General features: G+C 27.4%; 1 protein-coding gene across 1 annotated transcript; it reads right to left on the bottom strand.

Moving 5' to 3' along the window:
* Positions 1–11,875: 11,875 nt before the first annotated feature.
* LOC136080205 (uncharacterized) lies at positions 11,876–16,694 on the bottom strand. Its single transcript, XM_065796819.1, has 4 exons — positions 15,547–16,694; positions 14,916–15,438; positions 14,356–14,819; positions 11,876–12,029 (listed from the first exon to the last, which is right to left on the bottom strand). The coding sequence occupies exons 1-4, from the start codon at positions 16,692–16,694 to the stop codon at positions 11,876–11,878; spliced, it is 2,289 nt and encodes a 762-aa protein (XP_065652891.1).
* Between the last annotated feature and the right edge of the window lie 2,650 nt (positions 16,695–19,344).

Here is a 19,344-nt window from a genome sequence, read left to right as displayed (position 1 = left end):
AATAATTCATTTGACCAGAATTTAATCGTCCACTTTAGTGTGCCTAGTTTTGAGTAAGCTTTATTGGTTATTGTTGTGATGTGGTTTTTCCAATTTAAATTATTACTTATATTAATACCTAGGTCCCTTTCCTGTTTTGTTTCTTTTAATTTTATGATTACTCCATGATGGGTTGTTATACATAATGGGCTGCTTGATTTATTTGGTCAATTATCTTTTTTGATTTGGTACTGTAAACCTTCATAATTTTACACCTTTCGTAATTTAATTTCATGCTCCAATTTTTTATCCATTTAACTAATTTATTGAGATCATCTTGTAATATTTCATTATTTTTCTAGTTTTTGATTACTGCAATTAACTTACTTTCATCTGCAAATAGCTTGCAGGTATTGTGAACTAGTTCAGGCATGTCGTAAATAAATAGGTTAAATAGAAGTGGCGGTAAAACTTCGCCTTGTGATACACCACTTAATACTAGAAGCCATGTACATATGTATATATAACGTCTGTTCACAAAAAATCCGGAATGAAAAATTGTTCTTAATTGAATACAAAATTAATCGATTTTTGACAAAAATTTTAACTAAAATGAGTGACTGGACATTGTTAACTATTTTATAACCGAAAGTGGTCATAAATCAGCGGCTTTTCGAACTTTAGTTTTGACTGAATCCATTAGGTTGAAAAAGTAGTCTGGATCAAACTCTTTCAACTTTAATCGAATTCTATTCTTCAGGTGGTCAAGATTTTTCGCAGTAAATCCATTTCCATAAACTTTTGCTTTTAAATGTGCCCAAAAATTTTCAATTGGCCTTAACTGCGGTACATTTGGGGGGTTATCTTTAGCGTCGACAAAGTTAATACCTAAAGTGTTGTAAGTTTCTAATGTGTGTTTTGCATAATGACATCTCGCTCCGTCAGGCCAAAATAAAATTTTCATGTTTTGATGCTTGGAATTTATAAATGGAAGAAGTCTTTTTGAAATACATTCTTTAGAATAAGTTTTTGCATCCAGTGCACAGTTTTTTACAGCAAAATAAGGCGATAAATGACCAAAACGACTGATTGCAATCCAAACGAGAACTTTCTCGTCAAACTTTTTTTTGAAGTTGAATTTAATGTTAGGATCAGTTTGAGAACTATCCTTTGTATAGTAGCCAGAGTTTTGTGAACAATTTGCACCATTTACACAGAAATAAGATTCATCGTCCATAATGATTTCAAACTCATTTGATGGCTTGAAAAAAGTTTTTGAAAGTTTTAATAAGTTTTTCTTTTGTTTAATTTCTTGCTTTTCTGTTGTTTTTGGTGCATTTTTTCTTTTGGTATACTTTAGTCCATGCATACTTAATAATCTATTTACGTATGAAACGCTTATCTTATATTTTAGTGCCAATTTTCTTTGCGAAATCCCGATTCTCTCTTCTGCTCTTGCAATCATGGACTCTCTCTTTTCTGGTGTAATTTTAAAAGGTTTTCTGCCGCAACCGATTTTTCTATTTATTGGCAAATTATTTTCAGACCTTTTAATTATGTCATAAATTGTAGATTTAGCGATTCCCATTTTGTTAAAATGATCCACTGTAAATTTCTTTCCACTGTTTATGTTTTGTTTATAAAAATTTCCAATCACATTTCTAACATAGTTCTCTTTTAGATGCTCCATGTTTATTTGAATTAATTATTTAAACTCAATTTTGCCACAAAATGAAACTGTTGTTGTTGACCGATTAAATTTAAAAATTTCGAATCGAAAATTCGAAATTTAGAACAATTTGTGTACATTTGAAATCAGTCCGGATATTTTGTGAACAGACGTTATATATGTATATATATATAAATATATATATATATATATAAATATATATATATAAATATATATATATATATATATATATATATATATATATATGTATATATATATGTATATATATATATATGTATATATATATGTATATATATATATATATGTATATATATATATATATATAGTAATGTTTATTATATTTGAGATTATATGATACAGACACAAATATAACAAAGACTACAAACACACACACGCATACACGCACATACACGCACGAACACACATACACGTACACACACATTTATACATATATATGTTATATTATAAAGACATACTATATGCCATATATTAATATATGTCATCATGCAAAAAGGTTCCGTCAGCTAACGCATTTAAGAATAGAATTGACAAGTATTTTTTTTCTCCAGCTGCAAACAGTACATATTTTACTGAAGATGAGCTGCACGTTTATTAATTAATTCGTGCTTTAGCAGCTACAAATATTGGCTTTTTAGATACTATTTGTCATAGATGTAAACTTTAATTAAATGAAAGCAATCTTTTTTCCCTTTTTCCCAATTTTGATATCAACTTACTTGCTATAAATAACAATTGTTTTTTTTTTTTACTTAAAGTTTATATTTCACAAACCATAGATTTTTGTATAATTTGTTGGTTTTTTTTTGTTCTGTTTTTTTTAATTATTTGTCATTTTATCTACGAGAACTTATTTAAATATATTACTATTACTATTACTACTATTATATAGACCTATTATATGCCATATATAATTATACTATATATTTTTTTTTTACATAAGTTTATATATTTTATATTTTACATACAATTTTATATAAATTTATAATTATAAACTGTATTGGACAAAACATTTGCAACTAACATCGAACAATGCTAAAAAGTGTTCCTAATTTTACATGTCTTAAAAACGAAACGAACTATACTACCACAGCAAACAGTTCAGGAGTCTGGAGTCATAGCATGCCATGACATGAGCAATCAGCTGACAGGTGACAGCACACAGGCAGAATTTTGTTGACAAGTGCCATTTTGCAGCGGACAAAACAAGTGCAACTTTTATGGTTTGTTTCATTTTCTTAAGTCTGGTCCGTGTCAACGTCACGGAAGTTTTTTAATAATTAAAGGAAGTATCCAGTAGTTTCCAGAAGTTTCCAGAAGCATGCAGAAGCTTCCAACAGTTTCCAGAAGAAGCATCTGGAAGCATCCAGAAATATCCAGAAACATTCAGAAGCATCCAGACGCATCCAGAAGCTACCAGAAGCATCGAAAAGAAGCATCTAGAATCTTCCAGAACAAGTTCACACAGGTTCATTTTACTATATAAGAGACATGTAAATCGACGTGTAATTCAGTCAGTATATGGAAGTCAATCAGTCAGTAATATCAAGACAGTTTATCGAACTGAGTTTTATCAAAGTGTTTTATCGAAGAAAATCAATACAAGAAGTGAAATACAACAAGTATTTCATTACATCAATACACTCCACATCGAACCAAGACGTTGTGTTCCACAGAGCATTATTGTATCATCACAAGGTAAATGTAACACGGTAAGCCTTGAGAAGCGTTATTATTTATTTTTATTATTTTTATGACTTCAAGTGCAAAGTTGGCTCCCGACAGTCTTGGATTGGAACTAAGAAAGAAAATTATTGGTGGCTACGTAAGTGGAATGTCACAAAAAAGTATTTGTGATAAATATCGCGTGAAAAAATGGACCGTATCAAGACTATGTTCAAAATATCGTTCTACGGGGAAGTTGGCAGCAGAAAACAAAGGTGGAAGACCGCGTTCCACCACTTCTAGAGAGGATTCTATGATCGTCAGACCCGTCAAGAAGGATCCCTGGATATCGTTAGTCGCGATACAAAAGCAATTAGAGCTGCCTGTATCGGAGCGAACAATCAGACGACGTGCTGTTGAAGCTAGATAGTTTTCTCGACGCTGTGCAAAGAAACCGCTGATTTCACTAAAAAACCAGAAGAAAAGACTCCTGTTTGCTACATCTCATATTGACTGGAATGTGCAAAAATGGCGAACTGTCCTGTTCAGTGATGAATCGAAGTTCAACATTATTGGGAGCGATGGCATTTGCCGTGTACGTCGACCGGCCGGAAAACGCCTCGATTTACGTTACTGCCATAAAACCGTGAAGCATGGTGGAGACAATGTAATGGTCTGTGGGTGTTTTTCTGCTAACGGTCTAGATGCAATACATCGAAACGATGGAATAATGTACCGTTTCATGTATAAAAATATCCTGAACGATGTTATGTTACCTCATGCTGAATGGAATGTGCCAATAAAATGGGTTGTTCAGCAAGACAACAATCCGAAACACACAGCAAAATTAGTCAAGCAGTGGTTTCAAGACAACCACCTATCGGTGATGGATTGGCCGCCTTAATCTCCGGATCTCAAACCTATCGAGAACCTGTTCGTAATAAGGATCAACTGTTTGAACAAATCCAAAAGGCCTGGGCAGCAATTCCACAAAGTTTCATTGATCACCTGATCGAATCTATGCCTCGAAGATGCAAGGCTGTGATCGACAACAAAGGATTCGCCACGAAATATTGATAGCGAAATACAGCTTGGATCAACATTTTGTCGAGTTGCACTTGTTTTGTCCTGAAGGAAATCAACTTTCTTTAATACTTTTAATTAATTTATTAATTTTCGTATACAAATAATGAACTTTGTGATGAATAAAACTTGAAGAACTTTATCTCTAAACAGTCACATAGTTATTTCTCTAAATTGAAAAAATGCAGCACTTTTATATAAAGAAACTAAATTAGCATTATTTGGTTGCACTCGTTTTGTCCGATACTGTATGTATATATATATATATATATATATATATATATATATATATATATATATATATATATATATATATATATATATATATATATATATATATATATATATATATATATATATATATATTTATATATATATACTTATATACAATTATAAATAACCTAAAATAACAACAACAACAAAAAATATATATATATATGATTTAAGTGTAGACATCGTGTATAAGAGTGTATGTTATATTAATAAGAAAACGTCAAGCAAAACTAATTCTCTTAATAGAAATAATATTTTATAATAATTTAATATATTAAACTTGCAAATAAAAGAACGCAATAAAAAAATCCATACTAGATGTTAAAACATTTTTTCAGTAAAACCATAATAGATGTTTATCAAACATTAAGTTTAAACAGGATATTTTAAATTAAATTTTTTTATGTTTAAACAGGATATTCTAATATATTTAATACAAATAATAATTAAAAAAAAATTTTGTAATATTTTACGAGCTGATGGTGTCCATAACCCAATGAAAATTTTTCAAAATAAATTATTATTTGTATTAAGAGAATTCGTATTATTTGATGTTTTCTTATTAGTATATATATATATCGTGATCGAAAACTTTTGACCGGTAGTATATATGGATTAGTTTATGTAATTGTATACAATGTCACTTAAATCTAAATAATGTTATTTCTGTAAAAATAAAAAATGTAATCATATGCAATTTTTATTTAATTTATAATAAATTATAAAATTTTATAATAATATAGTATCAAGTCTGTTTTTAATATCATTAATTTATTATATACAATATCATTAATTTATTATTACATTATTACATATAATATCATTAATTTATATGTATACATGTTCATAAATATATTACGTATTACTCTAAAATTAAGTAGTTAATTTCTTGTTTTAAACTAAACTCATAATGATAAAAATATAAGGACAAATTATCTCAGTATGAGCAACCAAAGATAAAAATATAAATTTAAAACAAGATATTTTTTTCTTAAAGATATTTTCAGGCCCATTAGTTCTTGTTTTGACAAATTTTTTTTTCACATGTTTTACTGTTTACTCCTCTTATCATAAATAATAGGGATGGCTCTTTTACTTATTTTTTTTTTACTTACACGAGTAAATTTTTTATCAAAAAGTAAATTACATAAGTAATTTTAAACATTTAATGTAAGTTTACATTTCCGTATAACTAATGAATTTTTTTAAACGACTTTTACTTTATAATGTAAGTTTTTTTACTTTCAAAAGTAAGTTGTGTAAAAGAAGATTATATCAAAAAGTAATTTACTTTTACATGTAAAAGTAAGTCACATGAAAAAGTTGTTTACTTTTACATTTAAAAATTAATTGCTTTTGAAAGTTACATTACATAATATAAAAGTTCCTCAAACTGTAATTTACATTTACCTATAAAAAGTAACAAATAAAAAAATATTATATTAAAAAAAACTTGCTTATGAAAATAAATTACATTTAAGTAATATGCTACCAAATAAAAATTTAATTTACAAATAAAATAATATTTATTAAAAAGGAATTTTTTATTTGTTAAAATTAAAACAAATCTTTAATAAAAATTAATTATATAAAATAAAATTTAAATTACATAAGCTTACATTTTATATAATTTGTAAAGTAAATTAAAAGTAATTTATATAAAATAAATACGTAAATTTACTTATATTCTACAATAACTTTGACAGGATCTTGTACAACAGTAATGCAAAAAAGTTAAGTCTAGAATTCACACAAAGCTGAAACATGGCAGTGAGAAGGCGCATATACCCATGGGAGACTCAGAAAGGGTACACTATTTGAAAGGCATAATTGGCATAATTAATTATGCTAATTATGCGTTTCAAATAGTCATTTTAATTAACTGAAATTTTAATTAACTAAAAATTTTATTTAACTAAACTCATTTTAATTAACAAAAAAGTCATTTTAACAACAATTAATTGTTAGTTCTTTATACTGGTTTTATGCTTCGTTTTTATTATCATTATTATTTTTACATTAAGGTTTTCCAATAAATTGTGTAGGTATAAACTGCCTGTCAACCTAGTAATATAATACTTGACAATTATAGAGTTTGTATAACTAATAGAAAATAAAATGTGGATTAGTCGTAGAGAAGCCATTCTTTTTTTTAGATGATTGTCTAGAAGTAGCTTAAACGTTTTTAGAGATAACACTGATACAATGTCATTAGGAAGAGAAGATTATTCTTAGAGAAAAGATTATTCTAAAGAGAAGATTATTCTTAGAGAAAAAAGGTTTATACGTAAATTTAATCGTGAAGAATATTTTTTTAGTTTATATACATGACCACGAGTAATAATTTATAGACGTAATTATATAACCATTTATAGACGTTGATTAGGTCTGCACGAAATAGCCTGTATTTTATAGTTGTCATATTTACCGCTAACAATGTTCATACGGTAGATCATATAAACCATTGATTTGTTTCGAAGTTCTTCTATTTATTACATTTTCTATTTGCCGTTTGTCTTTTAGAAGTCCAGGGTTACAGATTGATCCAAAGTATTCTAAGTGAGGGCGGACTAGAACTGAAAATAGTTTTTTGAAAGATAAGAAATTTGAATATGATGTAAATGTTCTTTTTATTATTCCTACTGTTTGTGTGATTTTGTTGACTTGAATAGTAGAGTGTTTGGAAAGTAATAAGTTTGAATCTATGTGAACACCTAAATCTCGTTCGCAATTTGTGGGTTTAATGTTTACTTTTATATTATTTTCTGGATCATGCATATTATGAGTATGGGATTTATTGTTATATCCCAAGGGCATTACAGAACATTTATCAATGTTAAATTTTATTCCCCATTTTTGAGACCATGTAACAAGAGCGTCGATGTCATTTTGTAATTCTTGCGCAGATTGAGTATTTTCAGTAGAACGAAAGATTTTGGTATCTTCAGCGAAAAGAGCAACTTTTGATTTGATTACTTTAGGATAAAATTTAAAGTTTTATCGTTGTAGTATATAATAAAATGTAACACTGAAAGTACGGAGCCTTGGGGAATTCCAATTTTAACGGGTACCATTATTAAAAAAACTGAGGAGGGAATATTTAAACCAGTCTTGGATTATGGGGGCTACAACCCCATGTCCCGCAGATTTATGAGCTCCAAATTTTTTAAGAGAATTAATTTCTTAATTTTTTTAAGGTTTTTTTGGCACTTCAATAAAAAAAAAGTCCATCTGCTCAAAAGTATCCCCAGACCCTGCAAGTCTAAGTCCGGCACTGGTTTTAAGAACTACGATATTTTACGGGCGTGAAAAATTTAAAACTATTTATGTAAATATCTTTATCTTTGTGTAGTATCAGTGGCCTAACTACAGCAAGGCCAATGTGAGCAACATTTACTGTCCCTCAAGCAACTAGGCCCAGGGCCGCGATGTTTAGGAGTCTCAAGATGTATTTAAAGATATTTTGTTGTTGATTTTTTTCAGTAAAAGTTATTGCTCCAGAGAAAAAGAAATTGGGCACCTGGACCAGTATGTCTACTGGCCAAAAATATTTTGCTACGCCACTGTTTAATATACGTATAACCCAAGCAATAGCTAAGCAACGATTTATACGTAGACTAAGAAATAAAAGTTGTGGTGATGAGAGCCTGGAAAAAATAACCCTAAAACATTTACCATCCTTACCCCAAATGTGAGGGCAACATATTAGGACCTTTTGTTCTTTTATTTTTTTTCACTAAATACTTAAGTCGACAGGTTTTAAAATTCAAAGGTTACGATAATATAAAGTTTACACCCAAACCGAACAAAGTGGTTGTTTCAACATTTTCCTAAACATTTTAAAATGATATAAATAAGAACATCCTTAAGTTTGGCACTTAAGTATGTTTTATCTAACAAAAGTGTATTTATTAACCAAAATCAATTAATTTTTTATAATTATATTAATATTACATTGCTTTTGACGTGGTATAATACCATGCAATACTTATATTTAAATCAATTTAAAATTAAATCTTGTATTTTGTTTAATTTATATTTTCATGGATAATTTTTTTTAAAACATTCTATTTATATGTTAAAAAAATAAAATTATTCAAAATTTCTGTTATTTGTCCAATATATCTTCTGTTTTAGTATGTTATTTTAAAAAACGTTTTCTCTTTTTCTAAAATAACATAGTAAAACAGGAGTATTTGATATTTCAGCTACTTATTAATTTTTTAGGTATATTTCCAAAAAATACAAAACTCTAATTGTCAACTAAAATAAACTTATTAAACTCAAACTTCAGAAAAAATACTTAAATTAGCTTTCGCTCCTACCTTTTAAATGAAGAACAGAATTTGATAGTCAGACGAACTTATAACTTTATTAAAGATAATATTTTAAACCCCTAAATAATTGGAGAGGTTGCTCATAATGTAATATATGATCATAATTTTTGAACACTAAGAGGTTATTGCATGACATTAGAGACTTGTTAATGAACTTAAATTTAGTTTAAAATGTTTAAAAAAAAATGTATACATAAATGTTACAAACTCGTTGCTCTCACGTTTAAGGCATGAAAGGGAGGTTAACATTTTAGCGGTTTATTGTTAACAGACTCCGATTATCGCAATACTTTTGCAAAGCTTTACATAAACATGAACATATGAATGTTTGGAATTTGCTCTAGAGCAAATTCCAAACATTCATATGTTAGACTTTGTTAGACTGCTTTGTCGTTATAAAACGACATAGCTACGTCGTTTTATAAAGTTAAACTCTCAATCAAAAACAAAAAGCTAGCTACGGCTCTGATTTTAAATATGTAATTGGAATCGGGTTGTTTAAATATTGTGATTTACACCCTTTGTTAACTTTTTTACTTTAAGTTTTTGAATATTTAAAGTAAAGAAAGTAACAAAAGTTTACTGAAAAAAAAAACTTGATGTTATTTCATCAAATGAAATAACTTCAAGACACTTTTCTTCACATTTGACCATATAATTTGAAATTTTAACGTGTGCTTTTTTGAACCACCCTACTAAACTATATTAAATAAATTAAAATAAGCTAAATAAATTTAAAAAGCTATATTAAATAAATTAAAATAAGCGGCTGCTATGGTTATGAAAAGTTATCAACTATTTTTAAGTTAATTACTTTTATTTTTTTAACTTTAATTTTTTTTATTATTATTAATCTTGATGTTATTTACATCAGTTATTTAAAAGTTTTTTTTTAAAGACTGTCAGGTTTCTTGCTTTGGAAATGACTCTTTATTTTGCAATTTGATTCCAAGTTTTGTATTTTGGCTTCTTTTATTCAGCGTTGTTGTTGTTAAAAACCAATCTCACCAAAATAGAAGTTTTTTTAGGAAATGACTAACTGGAATATTTGTTGTCTGGAAACAGCGTTTCCATTACCCGGCAAAAAAAATTTACCCGGGTAATGGATAATTTTAAATATACCCGGGTAGTGCTCGGGTATTACCCGGATAATTATATCATTTAGATGTTACTGCAGCCATTAAATAACCTATGGGGTGTAAATTTAGTCAATTTTAAAAAAAAAAAAAACAAGTTTTTAAAAGACTAAAATGAAAAGGTTTTATAACTTTTATCTTTAAACTACATTTTTCTTTTTTTCAAATTTTTTGTAGAACTGGCCCATTAAAATCAATGCGTTACGGGTATCATCTACCAATCTATATCTTATTTTCGTGGCAAAAAATCCCAAAGCTGAGAAAGCTCGTTCTAGCTCCGCTGATGCTCGTTCTGGCTCCGCTGATGCTCGTTCTGGCTCCGCTGATGTTGGTTTAATAGTTAATAAAGCTTTAAAGAGTTTTTCAAAGTTTTTAGGCCTTGCGCGAGTAGCTTCAAATAAACTCATCTATTTTTTCAAAGTCTTAGATCCAATCTTATCTACGGTGATAGCTCCATGCTTTGTTTGTTGAATAAATTAAGCAAATTCATCTGAAAGAGGTTTTTTATTTTCATCAATTTTTAATGTTTGATCAGGTGTATTAGTAACTTTAAAATCAACTGGTAGCTATTCACCTGCTTTTTGTAGATAAAGTCTGTTTAAAAGTGAAGTAGCAAAAGGTATGACGCTTTTTTTATTTTTAGACCAAACTGATCCTTTTGCTCTTCAAAAGTGTCTGGAGATTTTAAATTTTGTATTAAGTGTACAAGATCGGGGTTTCTCCTCTCTTGAATTTGGACTTAAATTTTTCTAGGAGAGCAAGGCTTATTGATGTCCCTTGATCTTTCAGCTGCTAAGCAGTATATTCAGTAACTTTTTCAACAAGCAAAAAATCAGCATCTTCTTTTCATAAATATTCTACAGACATTTCAATGGGAGCAAGAACATCACATAGTTCTTTAATCTTCTTCAAATCTTTTTCGGAAACATCAAATTCTTGTTCAAAATGGATCGTTGCTACTTTAACTTCTTTGCAAACTCAAAATATTCGTAGTATTTTGTAGTAGGCTGTTCCATCGCATTTTACAATCTAAAAAAAAAGCTTTTTTTTTTCCAGAAGGACTAAATATTTTGAGGTTGAAGATTGTCATCATTTGTGACTGGGGACTTTCTGAAGACTTAAACAATTTTATAAATTTTAGCAACAATACCACCAATATCAGTAACTGGGTTTGTCTCAGTGCTTAATTCATCACATTCCTCAATTGTTTCTTAATAATCCTATTCCTCTTCAGTTTTGTCATAAATTAAATCATTGTTTATCTCATAAGATTATAAATTATATCGCAAACGCATTGATGGATTGCATGTGCAAGACAGCTAACATGAATGTGCAAGACAGCTAACATGTGCAAGACAGCTAACATGAATGGGACTGGCCTTTTTTCCGAATTTCATCATAACACTCGCACCATTAGTGGTTATTGCTACAATGTCGTTGTCTAAATCTAACTGGAATTCAGACAATCTTGACTTAACAAGTTGATTAACTTTGTCAGTGTTCATGCTTCCGTTGACACGGATCATTCCTAGTGATTGAAAACCATCTAAATCATGTCAGTTCAGATTCATAAAATGATGGTTTCTGACCGAAGTGGATTTGTCAAAGCTAGTAGAAAAACGACCTTATTCTTCTTGAATCTTTCGAATGTCTTGCTTAATAATGGTGATAGTTTTACCATATTCTGCCATAAATTAATCTCTAATATTTTGAGAACTTATTGGCAAAGTGTGACCATCTGATTTAAATGCTCTTTTAAACAGAACACGATTTGCAATTTGGTTGAAACTAAGACCATCAACTGCAACCAATTTAGTTATCACTTCACCAAGAGGCTTAAAGCCTTTCCTAAAAATAGTATCAATGCGAGAAATTTTTGATAGTGTTGGTGATTGTTTTTCTGGTGACAGATCTTTTTTAAAAATTAGCTAAAATCTTCACTGTGAACCATAGTAACCGTCAGGTTTAAAATCTTCCCACATCAGATTATATTTTATATAAACTTAGTTACATATAGAATAAAAATAATTGACGACTTAAAACCTCCAGTTGAGTGGAAAAATGCATAAAAATCAAAAAATGAAATTAATACTTTTAAGTTATATTAATTAAATTAATTATTTATAAAAATTAATTATAAAATTAATTATAAAATTATTTATAAAATTATTTATAAAATTAGTTATAAAATTAGTTATAAAATTAATTATAAAATTAATTATAAAATTAATTATAAAATTAATTATAAAATTAATTATAAAATTAATTATAAAATTAATTATAAAATTAATTATAAAATTAATTATAAAATTAATTATAAAATTAATTATAAAATTAATTATAAAATTAATTATAAAATTAATTATAAAGTTAATTATAAAATTAATTATAAAGTTAATTATAAAATTAATTATAAAGTTAATTATAAAATTAATTATAAAGTTAATTATAAAATTAATTACAAAATTAATTATAAAATTAATTATAAAATTAATTATAAAATTAATTACAAAATTAATTATAAAATTAATTATAAAATTAATTATAAAATTAATTATAAAATTAATTATAAAATTAATTATAAAATTAATTATAAAATTAATTATAAAATTAATTATAAAACTAATTATAAAATTAATTATAAAATTAATTATAAAATTAATTATAAAACTAATTATAAAATTAATTATAAAAATTATTTACAAAAATTATTTATAAAAATTATTTATAAAATTAGTTATATTAATTAAACGAGTTAAAAAATTAATTATATTAATTAAATTAATTAAGTTTAAATTTAAGTTTAATTATATTAATTAAATTAATATTAATTAAATTAATTAAATTAATTAAAGCAGATTAATTAAATTAATAATCCGCAATTTTCAACGAGATAACTTAAATTTGTCGGCGGTTTTTGTTTTTAAACATTCTCTGGTGCACAACGACTTAAAGTGTGATTAAATGGAAGTTAGCAATATATGTGCTGTTTGCTTTAAAACCTTTGATAAAAAGTCATCAAAGCTTCATAAAATAACCATGAGCGAGATCTCGTCTCGTTCTCGTTTCTCGTGAGAAATGGGACTTCTCGTGAGAAACTTTTTTAGTTTAGTTTAGAATATATTTTGCTGTTTAATAAAATAAGTTACATAAGATTATCACTTAATAAAATATATAAACAAATAAGACAATTTAAAAAACAGACCGGGACTCAAAGAAGATATGGGTGATACAATACCACCACAATCTTTTCATAGAGCCCCTTGAAAAAATAAAATGTCGTCAAAATGTTCAAATAAACTGCAGATAAAAGTAAGATGTAAAAACTTCAAATTTAAATACTCAAGGATTTAAAATATATACACCATTGCATAAATAACTACAAAAGATATGTACGATTAATTTTTCAAAGAATAAAAAAGTAAAACTATTTTGATAAAACTTAACGGAGTTCTTGTAATTCCTCCGAATTAAAAATGTGTTTTTTTGCTAGCAACTTAAATGAGTTTAATGATTTTACCATATTATCTTTTTTAGCTTCTTTTATTTTAAAATAGCTCCATATTTTTGGTCCGCGGGTGCTATTAAACACTCTGTAAACTTGTTTAGTTTCTTAGGCAATTTAAAGAAATTTGATTGGTTTGTTCTAAGGAAATACTTTTCATTTATATTTTTTTTAAACTTACAATTAAAATTTACTGGAGTTAGGTTATTTGTAAACTTATACATAAAAATTAGGTGTTGATAAATATTTATTTCATAAATATTCATCATTTCATGTCAAGCATTAAGGGTTTCGTGTGCTCCCTTCTTTTTTTTCCGTAAATAATTCTACACGCATGTTTTTGAACACTAAGTATATTTTTAAGTTTAGTAGTTTGCGTGCTGCCCCATGATATATTGGCATAACTGATAAAACAATGAATTAAAGAGAAGTAAATTAATTTAAGACATAATATTAACATAAGGACGAACTCGGTACATCATGCCGATGGCTTTACTAACTTTTGATTGTAAATATTTAATATGGGGAAGCCAAGATAAATGCTTGTCCACAAGTATCCCTAAGAACTTTAAAGAGTCTTCCTGTTTTATTTCTTTATTATTTAAAAAAAAATATGGTAGTTTGAGGGGAAGGTTTACTTCTTGCGACTTTTTACAAAGTAATGTATACTTTGTTTTTTTAACGTTTAATGAGAGTTTATTTGCTTGAAACCAATCATTTATCTTATTTAATTCAAAGTTCATGTCAGCATAAAGTTGCTTGATACTATAGTTGGAAAGAAAGAGATTTGTATCATCAGCAAACATAATTGGGTTTAATTTCACTGATGCATTACTTAAGTCGTTTATATAAACTAAGAATAAGAGAGGGTTTAGTATTGATCCTTGGGGTACTCCACAGGGGACTTTAAGAATTCCGTATTCTTTTTTATGAACATATTGTGTTCTATCAGTAAGGTAACTTTTAATCCAATTGAAGTCCTTATTAATTACCCCATAATACTTTAATTTTTCTAACAAGATGGAATGATCAAGAGTGTCAAAAGCTTTAGTTTTTTTTAATTTATTTTCATTAAAGCCATTATTTATTTGATCGACTAATTCAATAATCGCATGTTCATTTGAAAGATTTTTCTGAAATCCGAATTGTTATGGATAAAAAAAATTGTTTTTTGTTAAGTGGTCAAAGATTCTATTATAAATTACACGTTCGAATATCTTTGAAAATACAGAAAGCAATGATATAGGCCTGTAGTTAGAAACATTTGCATGATCATTATTTTTATAAACTGGAATTACTTTTGCGAGTTTTAGTACATCAGGAAATATTCCTTGGCCCAGTGAAAGCTTGACTATATAGAACAATGGTCTACTGATGCTTTTTTTATTTGAAATTAGTATATTACTGAGAATACCGTCAAATCCTGATGAATTTTTATTTTTTATCGAAGAAAAAGCCGTTTCAAATTCTTTTAATGTCAAGTCGAAATCATACAACGTTTTATCATTTGATGGTGTTAGATAGGTTTTATAAGAATTAAGGGGTGTTGTAATTTTGTTAGCTAGATCAAGTCCAATATTTGTGAAATATGTATTAAACTCTTTGGATATTTCTTTAGGACAGAATATATCATTATTATTTATATTGATTTGTTTGGGTAGCGAAGAAGTTTTATTTTTATTTTTTCCTAGTATGCCATTAATTACAGCCCATGTTTTTTTAGTACCCAGCTTACAATTAGTAAATTGTTTACTGTAATAATTATTTTTAGTTTATTTTAAAAGATCGATATAAAAATAATTGTATGCTTTATAATTTTTTTCATTAGTTGTGCTTTTATTTTTAAGAAATTTATTATACAGTTTTTGTTTGGTTCTAGAGCATTTAATAAGTGTTTTATCCATCCATGGATTATCAAGTGTTTTTGTTTTTATTTTTAATACTTCATTTGGACAAGTTTCATTAAAAATCTCTTGGAATTTGTCTAAAAATAAATTACATGCTTCATTTGCATTTTGACTTTTATAAACATCACTCCAATTCTCTAAATATAATTTGTTCGTAAGGTTGTTTTTACTATGAGTTGAAAGGTTGCGTTTATTTATATGTAAAATTTTGGGTTGATCATTTGGAATAACTTTAATATTTTTTATGGTAATGTATATTGGGAAATGGTCGCTAATATCCTTCTTAAATATTCCTGCCTCATATGATGTTTCTAAGAGATTGTTAATAAAAATATTATCTATTGCAGTTGCAGAAGTTCTATTAACACGAGTCGGTTTATTAATTACTGACAAAACATTGTACTTATATAACATGTCAAAAAAAGATTTTGTTTTTGGAAATTTCTGGTATGTTAGTGCATTCAAGTTTATATCCCCAAGGATAAATAAGTTTTTTTTCTCGTTGTTTGTTTTTAAAATACTTTTTTCGATAAAGTCTTTAAATGATCTAATTTTACCACTAGGTGGTCGGTACACGCATCCAATTATACTATTTTTGTTTTTTGCATTAATTACTTCAATAAAAAGACTTTCATAATTGTTATTTGCTACACTTAATTGCTTTTTTATTTTAAATTGATACTTTTTAAGTACGTAAACACCCAGTCCTCCGCCTTTTTTATTGCTTCCTCGTGATTGGCTAATTAGTTTGTAATTTGCCAAACTATAATTCGAATTCAACTCTAGAGGACTTTCTGAATCATGCCAAGTCTCTGACAGAGATATGACGTCGAACGAGTAATTTATAATAAATAAAAATTCTTTAAATTTTTCAAAATTTTGCCGCATGCTTCTTATGTTTAAGTGTAATACAGAAAATGAGTTTAAATCTTTTTTGATTTTAAATTCATAAGGATCAAAATATGGTGTTTTAATTAAACTCATTTGAGTTTCTAAAAAAATATTTAAGTTGTCATCAGAAAGATTGTTCAAAAGAATATCTTCAAAAGGATCATAATTTAATTTTTCAAAATCTAATTGGTCAAACACATTATTCGCCATTTTTGATAAAAAAAAGAAAAAAGTAAAAAATTTAAATAAGCAAAAAAAAGGTAAATAAATACTCATAAGAAAATAGTATTAAGGACATAAAATACTTTCCTTTTCTTTCCAATCACGTACGATTAATTTATCGTACGATATGTATGCAAATTTCCCCGACTCTCTTTCCACTTTCATTTTTTCACGAAAATCTTTTTGAATAAGGTTTGTTTCCGCGCAGAAGTCCTCGTTAATATATAAATTTTTTCCTTTTAAACTTGAAGATTTTTTGAGGATTGCGATTTTATCCTTGAAGTCCAATAATTTGAGAACTATAGCCCTCGGGTTTTTAGTGACCGTGTTACCAGTGCGATGCGCTCGCTCAATTTTTATATTTACCAAGCCAAGCTGCTCTTCAAACAAATTTAGAACCTTTGCCTCACTCACTTCCCAGGTTTTGTTTTCAGCTTCCTCTATTTCCGTCAGATTATTTCTTCTTGCTCGGTCCTCTATTTCTCTTAATTTATTTTTTACATAAACAAATTCACTCTTACCTTTTATTTTGTCGTTTGTTTCTTTTTTTTTTATCCACGACTGTAATGGCGGTCTTTATTTTGTTTTCAAAAATTTCTTCATGGAAGTTTAAGCTTATTTTCAACTCTTCAACATCTTTTGATAATAATTTCAAAATACTTGTATTGTCATTATATAGCTTTTCAACTTTATCTAAACGTTCGTTTGTTATTTTTAAACTTGCGTTAATTATATTTACGAAATTTACTTCTTGTCTTAAAGCATCGCTTCCGTTTTTTTCTCAAATTCGTCCAACATATTCTTGATCATCTTTTTTATTTCCACGAGAGTAACTGTCATATTGATTAATTGTTTAATGTATATATAGTTTTTTTTTACATTTGTATTTTTAATAAAATTTTTTTTTTTTTTTTTTTTTTTACCACGCTGCAAAACACGTCCGTTCCGTTTAAAACCTCAAGCGAAGAAACGAGAAATAGAAAATTCTCGCGAGAGGCAGAACGAGACTTAAATATTATAATATTTTCCAAATTAAAAATTATTATAATTTACAAAATGCTTAATAATTTTTTTTTTTAATTAAATAATATTTTGACTCCGTGATTTTAATTAGATTTTTTAATTAGATTTAAAAAAAAAATCTAATTAAAAAATATTAATTAGATTTTAAATATTTTTAATTAGATTTTAAATACAAAAACTTTTTGTATAAAATGGTACCAGTGGAATTCAACTTGAGACATATTGTTCATATTGAAAAGAAATATTCTTGCCTCATTTCAACGATCAAAAATGTCACCAAGAAAAAAGAAAATCTGGAGATATTTTCAAAAAACAAGTGACGGTGCTGAATGCAAGACGTGCAAAAAGTCTTTGAAAACAAAAGATGGAAACACAAGCGGACTCCATCGTCACCTCGAAATAAAACTCAGCCAAGATTACGTTGAGTATTCTGAAAAAACTGACGACTCTCTTCTTCCTCCTCCTAAGAAGAAATAACGAACCATGGTCGAAATGCTTGAAACAAAGTCCAAATATGACAAAGACAATTCCATTCAAAAACGGTTTGACTCTGCAATGCTGGATTACTTTTGCACTGATCTGGCATCCTTTTCAGCAGTCGAAGGAAGAGGTTTCAAGAAATTGTCAAAGCACCTTGACCAATACTTGTGCAACAATCATATTTATCATACGTTATGCTTATTTTTTTCATTTACTTTTGTCATTTTAATAAGTATTATTATAACATTGTCGTATTCACGATATCTATCGTTAAAAATTACGAAAAAAAACAAAAACTACTTTAAAGTAGTGTTTATTTTTTTTTCGTAATTTGTTTTTCTAGCCTACAACATGTTAAAGGTTGCTCATACCTTCTTTAATATTTCAAATTATTTCGCAATATTAATTTGATTAAATGCGTAGAGTGTTTCCGTAATGTAATTTCTTATCTGGAATCGTTGTTTTAGTTTAGTTGATTGTGTGGTATCGCTTCGGTATTTTAGTCTCTTATCTGGTGTTGTTACTTTAATTAATTCTCGTGGTATCCTAATTTTCGAGAATTACGATACCACGCCAGGTCTTCGTTCAGTGTTCAACATTCAACAGCTAAAGTAAACTAATTATCACTCATGATGCCTCTTATAACATCATTAAATAAATATTATTAACTAAACGTCTAAAAAAGAATCTTACTTGTATTTTGTTAATAATAAGTTCAAAAAGTTTATTTTTTTTCTAATCGTGACTATGCGATCATCGTGTGGTATCGAACCGATACTGATGGTGTCGATATTATTATATAAGCGATACCACAAGATACAAGACCATCCTTTTTGGTATCGACGTATACAATACCGATTATCTAGTGTCTAATTATAATATGTAAATATAGGAATGTATAAAATATGCAATTAAAAAAGACAACCTAAATTTACTTTAAGCGCACCGAAATAGAAATATAGTAAAAGAAAAAGATAGAAATGGTGAGAGGACTCAAATAGAAAAAGAAGATATATATTAAAAGTGCAGAGAAAGTATATCAAGAAAGTGTAACAAATAAAATAAAAAATGATAACAATTTTAAATTCAAAAAAAAAAACTTACGAGTATCTCTTCAAATATTCAAAACACATCA

The sequence above is a fragment of the Hydra vulgaris genome, chromosome 05, assembly GCF_038396675.1.
Source record: "Hydra vulgaris chromosome 05, alternate assembly HydraT2T_AEP".
Taxonomy (NCBI): domain Eukaryota; kingdom Metazoa; phylum Cnidaria; class Hydrozoa; order Anthoathecata; family Hydridae; genus Hydra; species Hydra vulgaris.
Note: the sequence above shows the minus strand (reverse complement) of the source record. Positions and strands in the feature narration are given on the sequence as shown.

What these genes read in the sequence shown, in the direction of transcription:
- LOC136080205 (XM_065796819.1), bottom strand. Translation starts at nt 16,694, where the DNA reads ATGGCGAATAATGTGTTTGACCAATTAGATTTTGAAAAATTAAATTAT. An exon ending in TCTAGAACCAAACAAAAACT is followed by an intron (nt 15,439 to 15,546) that starts GTATAATAAATT and finishes TAATTATTACAG; the next exon opens with TAAACAATTTACTAATTGTA. An exon ending in TTAAACGTTAAAAAAACAAA is followed by an intron (nt 12,030 to 14,355) that starts GTATACATTACT and finishes TACTATTTTTAG; the next exon opens with GAAAGGCTTTAAGCCTCTTG.